This window comes from Podarcis muralis, chromosome 4, assembly GCF_964188315.1.
Source record: "Podarcis muralis chromosome 4, rPodMur119.hap1.1, whole genome shotgun sequence".
Classification (NCBI taxonomy): domain Eukaryota; kingdom Metazoa; phylum Chordata; class Lepidosauria; order Squamata; family Lacertidae; genus Podarcis; species Podarcis muralis.
This window is the reverse complement of record NC_135658.1, coordinates 65,711,709-65,730,531: the sequence shown is the minus strand read 5'-3', so window position 1 is coordinate 65,730,531 and position 18,823 is coordinate 65,711,709. Positions and strand designations below refer to the sequence as shown.

The 18,823-nt window shown below is 42.6% G+C and overlaps 1 protein-coding gene across 8 annotated transcripts in view; it reads right to left on the bottom strand.

Annotated features, from left to right (window-relative positions):
- ADGRG2 (adhesion G protein-coupled receptor G2) overlaps positions 1 to 17,111 on the bottom strand; it is a 43,472-nt gene extending 26,361 nt beyond the window's left edge. For 6 of the 8 annotated variants that reach the window (XM_028727566.2, XM_028727571.2, XM_028727569.2 and 3 more), the window contains exons 1-3: positions 16,954 to 17,111; positions 4,837 to 4,955; positions 2,620 to 3,237 (exon numbers count right to left, since the gene is read on the bottom strand). In XM_028727566.2, coding sequence (XP_028583399.2) covers positions 2,620 to 3,237; positions 4,837 to 4,954 — 736 coding nt within the window. In that variant the 5' untranslated portion in view covers position 4,955; positions 16,954 to 17,111. Of the gene's footprint in view, positions 1 to 2,619; positions 3,238 to 4,836; positions 4,956 to 16,711; positions 16,916 to 16,953 lie in introns of those variants that run through there. The other 2 variants (XM_028727568.2, XM_028727567.2) reach the window with 2 other exon arrangements.
- Positions 17,112 to 18,823: the final 1,712 nt, after the last annotated feature.

Genomic DNA, 18,823 nt, shown 5'->3' with positions numbered 1-18,823 from the left:
TAGTCATTCTTCTGATATATATATATATATATATATATATATATATATATATATTTCTTAATTTCTAAATCCAGGCGAAGGGACAGGAAAACAGTACAGAGCACTTTCATTGTGGTGCACTTGCTACACAGCTGCTTGTACTAGATAAAAAAAGGAATAATTTACCATAGACAGATGACAGTCACGACTCTCACTTTCGTTTCTCCCCTTTTGTCATATTCTGGGCAGAATCATTTTACAACTCTGCATGCAGCATCAAATGGGACACAAAGCAACCAACAATGCAGTTTAACACCCTTCAGACTAGCCTTACTCAATAAGTGGGTTCAGAGCTTTGGGGTTTCACTGTCTTTTGTCCCTGGTGCTTCTTACAGACCCAGAGGTGTCATTACTTATTACTCTGGTTTCTCAGACCTTCATCCTCAATCTTACCCACTTAGTGGTACTATACCTGCTGCATCAGGGGAGCAGGTGGCACTGTGGTCTAAACCACTGAGCCTCTTGGGCTTGCTGATTGGAAGGTCGGCAGTTTGAATCCCCGCAACAAGCTCCTGTTGCTCTGTCCCAGCTTCCGCCAACCTAGCAGCTCGAAAGCACACCAGTGCAAGTAGATAAATAGGTACGGCTGTGGCAGGAAGGTAAACAGCATTTCTGTGCACTCTGGCACTCGTCATGGTCCTCCGGGCGCCAGTAGCGGTTTAGTCATGCTGACCACATGACCTGGAAAGCTGTCTGTGGACAAACACCGGCTCCCTCAGCCTAAAGCAAGATGAGCACCGTACCCCATAGTGGCCTTTGACTGGTCTTAACCATCCTTTACCTTTACCTTACCTGTCACATCTCCTATTGCCATCTGCCATGGATGCTTTAGTTGAGATTTCTGCATTGCAGCAGGTTGGACTAATTGATCCCCTTCTAACTCTACGATTCTATGATTCTATAACACTGTTATGAGTTTGGGGAAAGTGGAAGCCTGTAAGTGTTAAAATCTAATCAATGATTCAAATTCCTGTAATAGCCAGGCTAGCTTCTTGGTGATGGGTCGTTAAGGGAACAAAGAAAGAGGATCTGTACCAGACTGGAAGTAAGAAAGACAAAGCTGAGAATTGAGCGGTGTTAGCTAGAAGCTGGAAGAAAAGCTGCAGGCTGGGAAGCAATGGGCAGGGAAGCAAGAGATGTTTGATTTTTGTTTGAATCCAAGGCTACAGCTAAGGGAGAAGCAAGGTGTTAATGCTGTGAACCCCTCCATTGTAGGCTCAGGTTGTATATATGCGTAAAGAAACCATATATCATAAAGACACCACAATCTCTGCTGTACCTCATTCCAAAGGAAATGTGAACCCTGAGTAAATGCCTGGAACCCCTGGAATGTCACGCCACTCGAAAATTGGGGTGGCATGCAACAATATGATACAATACCACCGCATTCTGTGCATTAGTTTAAAGCTTCCATTTTTTATTTACAGCTGCAATTGCATCATGCACATTTAATTGTAAGCCATAATATGAGGAAAGGCAATGGCAGGTTGTAAAGGCAGCATGGAATTCTGATAATCTCAGCATTGTTTCTTTTATCAAAGTATTTAGCTGCAGAAAGATATTTTTGGAAACAGGAAGTCTGGGTCTATAAACGGGTATAGGGCTCGGAGGGAGAGGTATGTCTGAACCTCACATGGTTACATGCCCTGCCTTCATAACTTCCTGGCCCTCTTCCCAAAATATATAGCCCTGATGCCTACCATTTATCCATACCTCTTCTCTTGTCATCTTAGCAATCTCAGCTGAAAAAATAAGTACCTTTGTACTTTGTACAGTATCTCTGTTGATACTGCACAGGTGAACATTACAAAAATGTAGTAAACATCTGAAGAGATTTGATAGCAAGTCTGTATTGTGCAGAGACAGCATGTTTTATTTAGGTCCAATCCATTACATTATCCTGCACATGTACCTCCTTCCATTGTGTGTTTTCCGAAGCACCTGCATCCTTCTGAGCCTCTGCAGCACCTCTAGACTCTGAATATCACTTGCAAGAAGAGAATACGCATTCCCTCCCAATTAGTGAGTCAGCTTGCAAAGTGTGCATGCCTTGTTCAGCATCTGCCATACCCCTTATCCCATCTACAGCTGCCTTTCAGAGAAAAGGTGTATTCTTTCCAATACACAACAGCACATGAAAACACAGTGAGATGGTACTGAGATAATTCAGCGCCAAACAATTTAAGACCGTTCCCTCCTTCTCACTGCCCATAGTCTACCCAGTTTCCCATTGTTATATACTGAATCAAGCAGCCCTATGGGTGTGCCCCCTGCCCTGCTGCCTTCACCACCAGTTTTGGTGCTGATTTCAGCTGAAATCATGTCCGAAATCATGCAAGATCTTTTGGCAACAACTTGTCCAAATCGGGCAAGATATTGCCTGAAATTGGCACTGATGCTGGTGCTGCTCCTCCACCAGAGGCGGATGCAGCAGGGCAAGCGGAGAAGCAGCGGCAACAGTTTGGGAACAACAGGGCAAGGAAAGGCAGCGCTTCCCATTTTGCCTCAAGTGGATGAGCCGCCCCTTACAGTAAGACAAGGCATCCCCGTAAACAGAAAAAAGGGCACAGTATTACTTACCACATGGCAAAGAGTTGCTGTACAGTGCTGTCTTATTATAGACCCAGTGATCCTTCCTCCAGCGAACAGTGGCGCCATCTTGGCAATTTTGAGTACGGAATAGTTCTCCTTTAGGCCACATTCTGAACAAATACAGTTCACCAACCATTCCACTTGAAGAATTTGAGGGTGTGCCAGGCTTCTGTGAGCAACCAAGTAAAAGCTGCCCACCTGCAGCAAGCGGCCGAGTTATATTTATGTTTTCATTTATTTTTTCTGTACCATTTATATATATATTCACTTGCTGCGGTTCACTTCGCCATCCTGTGCATACCTGGTACCAGGTGTCCTCATCCAGTTTCTCTTCCCAGGTTATATTTTCACCAAATAGCCAAACAGTCAATTTGCCTTGTCCTCCTGTAAGGCCAATTTCATAACAATCTGATGCTGGTAGATCGCAGTCTGGTTCTTTTTTGTAGACGAATGCCGTCCAATCGTTTTTTGGGTCATATAGTTTAAGATGAATGCAGAATGTGAAGTTCATAAGAGCAGGCACAGACGTTGCAGGTGACAAAGTCCATACTTCTTCACATGAGGTATTGAACACAGCTCTGTAATTTCCTAAGAAATTATTCTCAGCTGCAAGAAGAAAACAAACTTTTAAAATCATTTTGTACAAAAATGATTAGTTTCTGCAGCACTTTTATGACTTCCTGTATCTGACTTTCTGAAATCTGATGACAAAGTAGCACTATGTTTCAAATTCACAGATTTCCTCATATCATCTGGGCATTCCTAGCATACACATCACCTTCTGATTTCTTACGCTATCTGGCTGACATGGGAGCATAGTACCATTCCTTTCCATACAGACAGGCAGTGCTTTTTTCTGGGGGGACGCAGGGGTACACATACCCCTAAACATTTTGTGAATCTAAACATTTGGCCTCATTGAGGGGCAGTATTTCAACATGAGTAGGAAAATGAAAGTACCCCTAAACATTTTTAATAGAAAAAAAACATTGCAGATACCACATGGATAGAACCTCAGCTTCAGTTCCTTTGCACATCATCATTAACCTTTAGAAAATTACATTCATATTGGCGTGGGAAGGAGTTACTGTATAGACTTCTCCCAGGGAATTTGGGCTCTCTCATGTACAAAGCCCAGGACATCCTAGAGGCAAATGTAAATCCTGGCACTAACCCCTATCTGCATTCCCAATATGCATATATTTTTAATAATTTGAAATATGCTAAATAGTGATCTACTGAAGCAAAGAAAAGGATTAGACAGATTAACTGTCATGTTTTCAAGTATGATTAAGTGCATGTAAATCACATCCAAGTGCAATACTCATGGCCGAAGCATAATTAGAACCATTTTGTGACTGAGTTACACTGCTTATATAACAGCACAATTCAAATGTGTTCCATGTATTTAAGAGACTGGACAGACATTACTTTGTGTATCTGGAATGAGAACTAGCAAGCCTCAGTCATAGCCTGTCCTCTTCACCCCATTTCTGCCAGACAGAAAGCAACGTATGACCCACTTGGCAAAATGTTGGAGTTATCTGTTATCATATTTCCCTGATCTATCTGCCTCTGCAGTTATGGATACAAATATACCTGGTATTTAGGATAGATCAGGCACTGTATTCTAGCCAACAAGAAAAGATTAATTTCACATTGTATATTGAAACCATAAGTAGTTTAATTAAACTGAATTTAAACATCTAAAATAATTTTTTTCAGTTCCGTTATTACTGGTGCAAATGAAGTTCACTTCATAATCTTGGGCAAGCCACAATCCTGATTTATCTTACTTCATAGGGTCATGGTATGACAGACAACATACTTTGAAAAGCGCTATAGAAATGTTTGGATTGAATTATTACATACAGTGGTACCTCAGCTTAGATACGCTTCAGGTTACATACGCTTCAGGTTACAGACTCCGCTAACCCAGAAATAGTGCTTCAGGTTAAGAACTTTGCTTCAGGATGAGAACAGCGGCAGCGGGAAGTCCTATTAGCTAAAGTGGTGCTTCAGGTTAAGAACAGTTTCAGGTTAAGTACGGACCTCCGGAACGAATTAAGTACTTAACCTGAGGTACCACTGTATATCCATTTCACTGGTTGACTTCTGTCAAAATACAATTCATTCAAGACTATTGTAAAAGAAAATATAACTGACACTTTTTCCAGGGAGAAATAATGGAAAATAAAATCTTACCTTTGCCAGAAGAAGCCAGAAACAAATGCAGGAAAAAGAGAGAGAGAGAAACCTTACATTTCAGTAAGATTTCATGAAATCCTGTAGCACAGTTACGATATACTCCATGGACAATCATCCTAGAATGCAGAAGAAAACATCTGAAAACTACTAAAAACTTGGTGCTAAATACTTAGTACCTAACTAAGTCATACTCAGAGGAGGACCACGGAACTTACATATGCTCTGAGTATGGTTTAGTCAGGTATGGCTCTAAATATTAATTATCCTACAAGAGAAAGATTTGCCTCCTTTACTTATGTCTGTGTTTCTCAAACTTTGTTTTGGGGTTCCCAGGAATTTCTTCAAAGCATCTCCGTAACACTGGGCCTGCTTCCTTGATAAATAGGCTGTTGTTATTTTCACCTGCAACATTATAGCTCATGGTCTCAGTTCATAGAGGGCACCAGTGAAGCACAACAGGTCTGTCTTAATCAGTACCAACCCAAGACACACTGATGACAGACAGAGAAGCAACCACTAAAGGGGCATGGTAACACTACTCAAAGTTGGCCAACTTATTTTAACACCTGGTGCAAAAAAAACCTCTCCCCTGCCCTGTGCCTATTCTATTCCCTGGCAGCAAAATATAATAATACAGTAAATACCTAATAATTTCCTGCCCAAGATCAGCTACCTGAGTTTGCCAACCCACTCTAACTAATGGTAATGTCCACAATTTCTGCAGTTGTGTTGGGTTTCCATGACGGAACATGGGGGTTCTCAATAGTTGTGGAAAGAGTTTCCCCTGATAAAAACTACAACACAACTGAAAATAGCAGAACACAATAATAAATTGTGTATTCACAGGTAATGAAATGTAGTCAGATTACCAAGAAGCAATATTCTTTCTCCTACAACTATTTTATTTAAAGGTAAAGGTAAAGGTACCCCTGCCCGTACGGGCCAGTCTTGACAGACTCTAGGGTTGTGCGCTCATCTCACTCTATAGGCCGGGAGCCAGCGCTGTCCGCAGACACTTCCGGGTCACGTGGCCAGCGTGACAAAGCTGCATCTGGCGAGCCAGCGCAGCACACGGAAACGCCATTTACCTTCCCGCTGGTAAGTGGTCCCTATTTATCTACTTGCACCCAAGGGTGCTTTCGAACTGCTAGGTTGGCAGGCGCTGGGACCGAATGACGGGAGCGCACCCTGCCGCGGGGATTCGAACCGCCGACCATGTGATCGGCAAGTCCTAGGCGCTGAGGTTTTACCCACAGCGCCACCCACTATTTTATTTAGATGACTGTAAAACAGTTGCATACAGTTTGTCTTTAAAATTATTGGAAGTTTGCTGTATATGGCAAGGATGGAAAATGGGGATCAGTTTTATTCACCAGACTAGGAGACAGGAATGTCAAGAAAATGCCTCATCCGTTTGATAAGAAATTGATATTTTTTGCACCCATTAGGTTTTAATTTTAGCTCACTGTTAATGCTATATAAGCAATGCTAATTTGTGCACTATGAATTTTTTTCCTATGAGATTGCAGTTATAGCACAGACTGATTTACAGTATATTATATTTAAAGGTAGGTCATATTTCCACTTAAAAACCACATATATCTGATACAAAATCACTTTATAGCACAGAGCATTCCAGAGCTTCCTGGAAATCAAAACCAGTTAAGTAAATCCTTTGCATAAGTAAATCCTTTGCATAGAGCCCAGAATTCTTGCTCTCTAGGCTACTATCTAAAAACCATAGATAACACAAAGCTTAATAATTTATTATGATTTGTTAATATTAATAATAATATTAATAATAAATGGTAGCATACACTAGACTAACATTAGCCTGTGTCCTTGCAAATGTTGTTGGACTCCAGTTCCCATCAGCCTGAGCTGGCAGGGCAAATGGTCAAGGATAATGGGAGTTGTAGTCTAACAACCTTTGGAGGTCCACCAGTCTTGATCTAGCCAAGTGTGTCAGTTCTGACCAGCAGTAATGTTCTCTATGGTTTGAGGCAGAGGTCTTTCACATCAAATGCCAGGGATTGTACTTCTCACATACAAAACAACCTGCCCCCTAAGCAATAGTCCCTTCCTTAAGTTTAATGTAGGATAGTACTCTTAATAGATCATTTAATAAGAAAATATTGAACCTGCAAAGCTCATAAAAGCATCCAAGATCATTGGAGAGCATCCATAATCAATGTTAACAAATAAATACCAGCAAAGCCCTCCCCAATAACATCCAAGATGAACAAATAGTCTGATGACATGCAGCTTCCAACATTGTTGTGTCTAAGTTATCCTACCAATAATGAAATCTCAGGTCATGTTCTTTGTTGTTTAAGTTGGGTACATACAACATTTCATTCTAGAGTCAATGGACACTGAGTACTTGTTTTTTCTAGGTAGTCCACAAACAATCTAGATTTATAGTTTATTGCCCCTGAAAAACACTTTTTGAGAACCAGGTTTCATCTGAAAACAAAAGCTCATTGCAGCTTGATTCTGCATTACACCACAGTGTGTCTGTTTGAAAACAAATGAAAACAGATGTAGGCAATGGGGGTGAGGATTATACACCTGCCAAATGACATTGTGGTTGGATGCATACCAAGGTCAGAATCATCACTATATTCTAAATACCCCTGGGGCACATGCAGGGAAGAAAAGGTGTGGATGACCGAACCAAGAAGAGAGTTTTCAAACATGTATCAAGTAACCACACCAACCCTGGTGGATGACAGGATCTAGAATCAATCTAGATTGAAAGTAGGTTGAGGATGATCATGAACAATTACAGAAGTAGGAAAACTACAAATGGATTAGTAGGTATGTAGACCAAGCAACCATTGTGGAATGTGAAAATTTGTGATTCTGCACACTTAGAATAACCCAAAAACAAGAGCATTGAAAGCTTACTTCCAAATGCTTTTTCTGTCTTGCTTGGGAGTCACATGAGTGACAAATGGGACTTGTCAACCTAGGAAGGTAGCCCATCTAGGAGAAGGAAAACTCAGTTCCTAAACCTCTGCTGCCTTCCAGATACTCATTTATGAGAAAGACTTCAGGAGTAAACCAAGGAAACATCTGTACACACTTGCCTTGCAGGTCATCTTGGGGAGAAGAAAAGGCAAAAAAGTAAACCCTACACAGATCCCAAATGAAGTCCTTAAAATTGTTATATGTATGTCTCCTTCCAGCAACTCCTGCAGCCAAGCTGGTGCCAAATGTATTGCTCTGCTTTCCTTTAGACCACATCAGCAAGGCAGAGAGAAGGGTCTTGTCGTGACAGCAGCAGCATGATGCCATTGATTGTCTTCCTTCTTCAGAGGAACTAAATAAAGGTCAAGCCCTAAGGTTGAGAGATGGCAACTTCACGAAGTCTGAATATTTGTACTTGGTTTAATTGTGTAACAGTAAGGTTTAATATATGCAAGGTGCTCATAGTTCTATCATCTTGGTTATTCAGCTAGTTTGCTTTTTTAAAATTAATTTATGTTTAAGAAGCACCCAACTGGATCCTATCAAGGTCTACCAATTCCAACATTCAATTTCCAAGAGTACTGGCCAGCTGATGCCAAGTGGGAAACCCATAAGCAGAACTAACCAGGTTTGGGGAACCTTCAGCCCGCCTGATGTTACTGAACTACAACTCCCATCAGCCTCAGCAAGCATGGCCAAAGACAAAAAATAATAATGACAGGAGTTGTAGTTCAGCAACAAGTAGAGGCCCAAAGATTTTCTGTACCTGCTATAAGGCAATAGCCTCCCTATGTTGTTGGTACCAAAGCATCAGGAATTCAGGCAATTCTTGTAATTTTAATGTCAAGTCTGATCGAAAATGCAATATGATAGAGTTATATGATTTTAAACAAAGCAGAATCTTTTGATAGCAGTTAATTAAAAATAATTCCAGCACAATCTGCAAATGTTCTGTTGTAGAAAGGTTCTCTTTATATCTCTTGAGTATTTTAACAGCATTGTTAACATTAATTTTCTCCCATGAATAAGATAGCAGTATTAGCACAGTGATGTCTGTTTACCCACACTGTGTTGTAGCAGTCATTCTCTGTTCAAATCTAAGTCAATACATGGACAAAAACCACAAGGACTCATCCAACAATTAGTACTGCATTACATGGCTCCCTGCCTGTTCCTCCCATTACTTGCTGTGGTTATTAGAATGTGAATCTGCTTGTGTGTGTGTCCAGATTGGCATACAAAAATAGTAAAAATATTTTTTTTAAAAAAAAAAGCTTGGCACAAGAAAGTATATGTAATGGGGAAGGTATAAACACTGGAAAGTTTTATGTCACTGTGAAAACTAGCAACTGGTTTAATAGAAGCAACTTCTTTATAAAATATCCTTTTTTTCTGTAGGTTTTTCCAGGAGGCACTAAGGAAGCAAGCCACATCACACTGAAGTCAAGAGAGCTGTTCCCATGCACTAATGAAGTGGCTTTCTTGAAGTCCTTTACTGGCTTACTGGCAATATATCAAATATATCTGTAGCAAATGGAAGACACAATATGGTGTACCTTTTTTGAAGTTTCATGGTATTGCACAGAAACTTTCTGGCGCCTTAAAAAATAATAATAATAATAATAATAAAGTGTTAAGATTCCATCATGTAAAATTTGCTGGTGGAGGTAGGTGCCTCTAAAGAGGGATCACTGAAAGGATTTTTCTTTATTTGCTGTTGTTTTTTATGGGAGTTATGCTGTATCTGGAACACTGGTAAATCTCCCTGTCTACTAAATCCTGCACTTTACAAGCAGCTATGAAACACCTTCATCTAGTTTGTTGATGCTACAGGGATAGTTAAAATAAACTTTGGCTTAACTAAGCACAGTATCAAAAAGCGTAGGAGGAGGAGCAAAGCAGCTGAAATTTACTCACCGGGAACCCACAGAGTCTCTGTAAACCATAGTTTGGCTTACTATGTTATGCGGACCAGGCCCCTTTGTTGTGCCTCAAATGTGCTTTAAAGGTATAGTTGTGTGCAGCCGCAGTTAGCATCTTACATCTTTACCCTAGGACAGGTAATTTAAGATGAAGGACCCAGCGAGAAGCCAGTCACCACACAAGCAGGCACCTTGCACATGGAAGCAGTGCAGGCAGTGCACTAGCTTTCTTGTTTTTACTTGCATTCAAAATGAATTCAAAATTTAAGAGGAAGATGTGTTGTCAGAGAGGTAGAAGGGAGTTTGACAGGTGGTTCACATGGCATGGGTAGTGAAATCTTAGCTTAAATCAGTACTCTGTAGCTCTTACAGCTCATGGCTAGTAAGGAGAAAGCTTAACCACAAATCCCACTTCAGACACTTTGCCAAGCCATCACAACAGCGAAAGAGACCAGAGGGGAGCAAAGCTGCTGCAAGCTCCTCTCTAGGAGTTTGTACAGTTGTGTTGTGTTGCCCCAGTAAGCCATATTTTGGCTTGCTGTTTCATGCAAACCAGCCCATGCAGAGAAGTACAATTGGAGGAAGGTGTTGGGAACAAACACCAAAAACAAGGATGGAAATCCCAGTGCAATCAGATACAGCAATTACGATGCTTTGTGCTGTAGGTACAACATATATGCTAAGTATCTAGAATACAGGTTGCTGTGAACTGCAGTCCCAAATATGTACATGCAGAAATCCCACTGAAATCAATGTAACAAGCCTCACTCATATATTGCTTAAAAGAGTTGGAAGCCCTTATCCGTGGTAATAGTGATTTGTGACTATGACTGCCATCCTATTCTAGTTTTAATTCTTATTAAACTTCTGCAGAATCTAACTGTGGTAGGAATATTCCCCACAATGAAATCACCGGCTTCCCATCCAGATAAAAATACCAGGTCATGAGATATGCAGATACATTGAGAAACCAGGTAGACACACCTATGACAAAACAATTCCTCCAAGTTAACCCATCTTGCCTGTGTCTTGCTGCTGATGCAAGCCAGGGCAGACCCTAACCTACAGTCAAGTTATGTAAAATCTCCTCTCTGCTTGGACCTCTTCTCTCAAAAAGTCCCTTATCCATTTTGACCTGTCTACTATCCATGTCTCCAGTGTCTTCCTTAAATACAGTTGATCACTCTTTCTTGCTTAATGCTCTATGTTTCTGTGATTTTGTCCTCAGCTTGTCCCACCATATCTGCATAGTCTTCCAGTGTTTCCGCAAGGGGAAGCTTTCCTTCTCTTTCTGTCTCCTCAATGGGGTTCCTTGTGGAACTGCTCTTGCACCTTTATGCAGATGACACTTAGCTCCACTATAGAACTTTCTCCCTCCTCCAGGTTCAATCCTTGGCATCTCCATAGAATCATAGAATCATAGAATCATAGAATCATAGAGTTGGAAGAGACCACAAGGGCCATCGAGTCCAACCCCCTGCCAAGCAGGAAACACCATCAGAGCACTCCTGACATATGGTTGTCAAGCCTCTACTTAAAGACCTCCAAAGAAGGAGACTCCACCACACTCCTTGGCAGCAAATTCCACTGTCGAACAGCTCTTACTGTCAGGAAGTTCTTCCTAATGTTTAGGTGGAATCTTCTTTCTTGTAGTTTGGATCCATTGCTCTGTGTCCACTTCTCTGGAGCAGCAGAAAACAACCTTTCTCCCTCCTCTATGTGACATCCTTTTATATATTTGAACATGGCTATCATATCACCCCTTAACCTCCTCTTCTCCAGGCTAGGGCTGAAAGAGACACCTGTCTAAAACCACAGCCAGTCAGGGTAGACATTACTGAGCAAGTTAGACCAATGCTCTGACTCAGTATATGGCAGTTTTTAAATGTCCCCGTGTCTGATATTTCCACTTTTATGTTTCATCCTTGTCTTAAGACTTGCTTATCTTTCCTCCAAAGCCCTTCTTTCCTTTTTCACAGTCCATGATGTCACCCTTCTTGCAGGGACAAAGCTTTGATACCTCTCCCTTTTCTTCACTTCCTATATCCAGTTACAGGTTGGTAATCACCCATTCCCACCACCCTTCTGAGTACTGGTAACACCCCTTCCCACCTTCTCACTATATATAAGGGTTTGGTGACTTCTGTTTCAGTGTATCTATAGAAGTGTGCATGCAAACGGAAGCTCATACCAATAGCAAACTTAGTTGGTCTCTAAGGTGCTACAGGAAGGAATTTTTATTTTATCTTGTTCCTATATCTAGTCAGCCAGCAAAGCCTGATGCTTCTCTCTTTACAACACTGAGAAAAGGCAGGCCTTCCTATTGGCAAAAACTGAGGTTCATGCTCTCACCTTAGCTACTACTATAACCTTTGCTCTCTGGTCTTTGGTTGCCATTGCTCAGCAAAACATCCTTCACTTTTATCCAGAACTCCATCACCAAAATCAAACTCAGCTTGACCGTGTGATAATTAGACGCTTCGTCCTAACTTTCTAACTCCCCCATGCGACTTCTTTTTCTACTCTCATACTGCAGTGCATTGGTGCAGTGGTGGTTGGTGACCATTGGGACTGGAAGGGTAGAAGGCAGGGAGGCAACAGTAGGTGGAACCAGAGCCAACAACAGGCACAGCCAACGAATTCTAATCTTGTCCCCATGCTCCTCCCTGTTGAGTTCTACAAGGGTAACACTAAGATTGCTGAGGGAGCTGACATGCAGTGCTATACCCTGGACTGATGGCAGTAAGAAGGCAGACAGGTGGGGGCTGGGCTGAGGGAAGACTGAAATTAGTGGGCAGTGTCCCATTAGCCTTAACGGACCAGCCTCCACTGCATTGGTGACCGTGACTTTCACTCCTCCAGCTCCATCGCCATCAACCATTCAAAGGTTTCCTGCTTCTTCAGACAACTCCACCTCTTTCTCTCTTGCTGACTCTTATGCTTGGAATTGCCTCCTTGCAAGTTGCATGGTGCCACTCCTTCCATCAACTCTCTCTTCTCCCTTACACACTTTTTCCACTGAGTTTGGCAGAACCCTTTAGCTCACATACCCCAATGTAACTAAGACTAAGTATAATAATAGGCACTTATTTGCAGAAAAATTCTCGCCACTGAGTATCAAGGAAGTTTTGCTAAATAAATTAAGGGAAACTGCAGAGCTGACACAAGCTAGCCATGGAAAGTAACTACTACCCTAGTTACTACTTGTGAACTCAAAAATCAAAATTTGCAGGGTATATAAGCAAACTTTATACAAGTTTAACCTGCTTCTCAAAGAATAAGTCAAGGAGCCAGGGCTGTAGCGATGGTGAAGAGTGGGAAACTGAAGAAAACTCCCTTAATTTGAAGCTCTGGGTATTTAAAAGCCTGTAACATTTTACTTTGCAAAAATATAAAGTATGCAAGCAGATTCTCCGTAATTGCTCATTAAATAAACAATTTTCTCCCTTCCGGTGTTCTTGTCCATGAGCATGAAGGCACCAAGAAGACTCACAAGCAATATTATTATTATTTATTAATTTTGTTAGTTGCTTTATCCAGCCCAGGGCAACCCAAAGCAACATACAACCAAGCGAACCAAACAATAGGACACTTGGTCTTTTTTGTTTTAAACATCAAAATATTCCACAAATATGAGCAAGAGAAATCTCACAATTCCTAAAACCTGTCATAATATTAGTAATATGATATATCAGGTCCATTTAGAAGAAGAAGAAGAAGAAGAAGAAGAAGAAGAAGAAGAAGAAGAAGAAGAAGAGTAGTAGTTTGGATTTATCCCGCCTTTCACTCCCCTTCAGGAGTCTCAAAGCGGCTAACATTCTCCTTTCCCTTCCTACCCCACAACAAACACTTTGTGAGGTGAGTGGGGCTGAGAGACTTCAGAGAAGTGTGACTGGCCCAAGGTCACCCAGCAGCTGCATGTGGAGGAGCGGAGACGCGAACCCGGTTCACCAGATTACGAGTCTACCGCTCTTAACCACTACACCATACTGGCTCTTTCTTTTTCCTGGTTTGCAGCACTGCCATATACTATCCCCACTCTTGCTTGTTCGATAAACTACCATCACAAAGATCCAAAACTGTGAGTATGCCCAATAGTGAAGTCTTCACCTGCATCCAGTGACCCTAGTCCCAGATGTACAACGACAGAACTGAACGCGTGCCCAGCGAACAAAAAAATCTGCATTAGACAGGAGGGAAAAAATGGAAAGGGAGGATGATTTAAGGTAAGTGCACTGAGAGTAAATAATGAAACACAAAACCACACAAGAGACCATTTTAATACCAGTGTGAATCACACCTGCCATTAGAACAATGCAGTTTGTACAACAGTGCAGTGTACAACATCTGACACAACCTGGTAAATTAGAGCATGGTGCTGAGCACTTTTCAGTAAAAAATATTTAAGAGTGAAGAGTAACATTAATTCCTCCCCCAAATCATAAAAGGGTGAAAGGTGACAGGATGGAAGTCATGTCCCAGCCAAAGTTAATTTCAATATGTCACTGGTTTCAATGGGAAAGTTAAGCATGTGCTTAAAAGTACCTGATTTTGAAGTGTTCGCTGGGTGCATTTCACCCAGATTGATTCTGCTAGTAAATCATTTGGTTTTTTTCTTTCATAAAGGATTGAACTTGTATTACATTTCATTAAACTGAGGAACTCTTTCACCTTATCCCTAAACATACTGAAAAACCTGTTCAGCCAGCCATGCCTTCTATATTATTTGCAGCCTAATCTTCATGATTTTAAAACAAATGTATTGCGATTGGGCAATGTGCTGTCAGAAATGTAAAAGACAAGTATTATAGGCCCTTTTAAGTGCTGTTCATCACATGTCCCACAGAAATTACATTTACACCGCTCTGGGTGTTCTTCTTTGTAAAGAAAAACAGGGCATAACTTGACTTTAAAAAATAAAAAATAAGCAAATATGAAATACTCTTTACATGCACTTAGCAACACACTTCCTTCTTTTTCTTGCTCCAGTTTGGTATTACAAAGAATAAAAAATATGTGCCATGCAATGGTAAAAGTGCTGAAGGTTGCAGTTCAGTATTTTCTACACAGGAAGTCATGAATGTGGTTCCTGTGGGCACACAAAGCCTCCAAGGCCCTTGCTGTCCCCTTTGTCCGGAGGTGGTGAGGATGATTCCTTTTTCTTGTCAAGTATATAGAGCTAAGGGAGGGAGCTGGAAGTGTGGTACTGTTCCCTACTTCTTCCAGCTCTTCTTTCAGATTGGGAAAGAGCACCACTCTTCCAGCTCTATGTGCTTGTCAAGGCTCACATTAACTCTACCGAACTTGACTTCCCCCAATATCCCTCTGGAAAGTATGGGTGTGTTCATGCACTCATTCTTTCTGTATGTCAAGGAGGGGGCTGATTCAGGGCAGGTGGGAAAGAAGCAACCAGCAGAGTATTACCCACGGCACAACCTCAAAAATCTCAATTTGCCCACAACTAAAAAGGTTAGCAACCCCTGGTCTACACTGACTGCAGTAGTTCTCCAAGGTTCGACACAATGCACTCATCCTGATCGACATGGAGATGACAAGGGTTGAACATGGGACCTTTGCCTACACACTGCCACTGAGTAACCTCCTGCTAAGCACAGGTATCTGCAAGCAAGACCCCTTGGATAAGGTGGGATTAAGTCTTGAATAAACATACAAAGGATTGGTTCTGCTGATTTAAATTGGAGAATTATGCTTGCCTCAACTCTCCCAAAGAAATGAACAGGGCATAAAAGTGTCCAAGTTTGGTTAGAAATATATTTAAAAAATTGTCCAGTAGCACCTTAGAGACCAACTAAGTTTGTTCTAGATAGCATTTCAAAGGACGATACTATAGTCTAGTAGCTGAAGTTAAGCACTTCAAGCAAGGATTGTTTTATATATACTGACCCAGAAAAAAGTCCTATTGATTAATTCAGTGGACTCATTTCCTAGCAGGGGAAGTTTAGAAATGCCGCCTTAACATGTTTAATTCTGTCCCACTGAAATTAATGGGCCTGAAAAATGTTTCAACTTTGCATTGTGCTAATGCATATGACTAATGGGTACAAGGTGACCTATTACAGTCCACAGTAACAGACACCTCCACAGTTACCTCAGGTAAATTAGTTACACCATAACACACTTTATATTTGCAAGATTAGATTAATCGAACAGAGGTAAAAGACAGATCTCTTCTTGTTCTTACAAGGCATACTGTGGGGCTGTTGTTACAATCTATGCTACCGGGTTCTTTTTCCTTTGTTATTTTATCTCAAATGGACTAAAAAAAAAATCAATAACAGAGATTGAATTCCCAGATCCATTCAACAATTCCGGAAGAGTGGGAAAGCCGGTACTTTTACCTCCTCTCTCCAAACAACTTTCAAACACCTCTTAGGAGCAGGTGTGACAAGAAGTAAGTGGATGTTAGGAGATGGAATAGCTATCCTTTTCACTGGGTATCCACTTCTTCCGACTTCTTGCCTGCCAATTCCTCTTGTTACAGATTTAGCATTGTGTAGACAAACCTTACACCTGTTGATCATTCCATGACCACAGCAAAAAGCACATTTCGCTTCTAATCCAATAAACTAAACTTGTGAGGAATCTTGAAACTACTTTGCCTTTTCTTAAAAAAGAAAAAGAAAACGTGTCATGTGTCTGTGGCTCTTTGATTCCTGGCTTGACTTCCCTTCGTCTTTCTCTGGAGCTTGACCGACGGAAAAACTGAATAGAGAATTTCCCTCTGCCTCCCCAACACAAGCATCTTCCTCATATGAGCCAGTCCTTGAACCCTTCAGCGGTTGAAACCATTGCTACTCCTCTGGGGGAACTTCCCCCGCTCCATTCATCCTTTGTCTAATTACGCAGCCCAAATAATACGCTCTTTTTAAAAAAAAGACAAGACTCCTCCCCCCGCACAGATGGCAAACTTGTATGAGCAACTCGCTCTTTTTGCCTACGGTGCCTCCCTGACCCACCTCCTTGCCCCGACGGCAGCTGGCGACGTATGGAGGACGACAAAGCAGCGAGTGCCCCTTCTCTCACCTCAGTCGCTCCAGCAACTTGCCCTGACCGTCGCCCGCCTCGGGGTCCCCAACGAGGCGTCTGCTTGAGGCGGGAGTTTCCCTCGCCGCCTCTCCCCTCTGTTTGGGCGCCTAGCAGTCTCTCCCCACCGCCACCCCGCCCTGCGCGCGACCCCTTTAAAGGCGCAGACACGCACCTGCGTCTGCCCGGTTCCAGCGCCCTGAGGAGAAACTTGGTCCTCCTTTCTCCTCCTTCGCCCCTCGTCGCCGCTCTGTGGTGTGGAGGCACCCGGGCGCTTTGAAGTGGAGGCGAAAAGGCGCGGCGCAGCAGTGGAAGCGGCAGCGCGGGGAGGAGGGGAGGGGAAGGAGGGGAGGCGCGGGCGGGAGGAGGAAACTGGAGAGCAGGAGACGACGCGGGGCAGTCCTAGCCGTCAGGACGGGGTGGGTGTTCGTGTCAGGGTGCTGGTGGTGGTGGGCGCACGTCTTTCCCTCCTCGAACTTCTAAATCGACAAAACTAGTCAGAATGAAGCACAGAGGAGGATGCTGCCCGGCTTGACCATCTGCCCCCCCCACCCCGTGTTGCCCACTCGGACTGGCAGCAGCTCTTCGAGGTCCCAGCCAGAGAGAGGTCTGCCTTCCAAGTCACCTGCTGCTGCTACCTTTGCCAAGCGGAGATACAAGTGGAGGACTCTGCACTTCTGAGCTGAAAACTTCAGCACATAGTTTGACATACCACAGGCCTCTTAGTGGCTTGATTTAGGTACACCACAGCTTCCCATACTAAACTGCAGAGGAACGCAGTGGAAATGATGTCAACTGCATGGCACCATTAAGGAATGGCCGTTATACGGCCACCTGTGCAGGGAAATTGCTGGGGATGCCTATAGGTGCTTCCATGGAAACTATGGGTGCCCCCTGACCATCAGTGTTTTATAGAAAGGATTCATGTGCATGGTAGAACTTTAGGTTTTGCAGTATTAAGGTGGATTAAAGCGCTCTGTGATCCTAGTGCAGCAAATCCACTTTTTAAAAATATATGGGCATCTCGCCGTTTGGACCATGGTGAGGAAATGCATTGAAAAGTTTGGGAAGAACAGATGATGAATGGGAAAACATGCAAATACCCTGACAGTAAGGAGATCAGGGTAAGTGCAGAATGAATGCTCGTAAACAAATCAAAACGAATGTTCAATAAAAAGCAGACATAGTCTACCCACTGAATAAGCTTTGAGCAAGCAAAGGAGAATTAATGCGGAGTGGAGGAGCTTTGCCTCTCTGGCACTTGCCACATCCGTCTCCTCCTCTCCAGTTTGAATTTTTTTTGTATTTCCTTCTCCCAATTAATTTTCTCTGTGTCATGTCATTTTAAGAGTGTAGGCCTGAGGGCAGGGACTGTTAATTTTTTGTGATCTGGAAGCTACTCAGAGAGCCTTTTCTGATCAACCTTAATTATTTCCTTTTCCTTTTAGGTGACTTTTGCTTAATGTCAGGTGACAGCAGTTTTGCAATGAAAAAAGTAAGTAACCCACTTATTTCACATCACAGTCTTTTGGCAGTGGTGGGGAAGCTCAGCCCCAGGGGCCAAATGCAGCCCTCCGGGCCAATCTCCCTAGCTCTCTCAGAACTCTTCTCCAGCCACACAGCCACTACTAGCCATGCTTCAAACTCTCCCTGAGCATTTTTGTCTGCCTGGAATGCATCCTTCAACCCTGATGATGCTTCCCTGGATGGAGGATAGAGAGCAGTATCCTAGGTGAATGTGTGTACAAATGTAAAATTTGCATTCATCACTCCACCCACTTTTGCCTCTGGCCCCACCCATCACTGCCACATGCCCCCTGACCCCAAAGGTTGTGCAGGAGGGACTGTTGCCCTTCAGTTGAACAAGATATCCCTCCCCTACAGCATGCTATGTCCTATTCAGCCGCCCCCTTTGTTTTATAGACACACACTTGCTGCTCTTATTTTAGATTATCACATTAGGCCTGTCCTATTACACACATGGGGACGCGGGTGACACTGTGGGTTAAACCACAGAGCCTAGGGGCTTGCTGATCAGAAGGTTG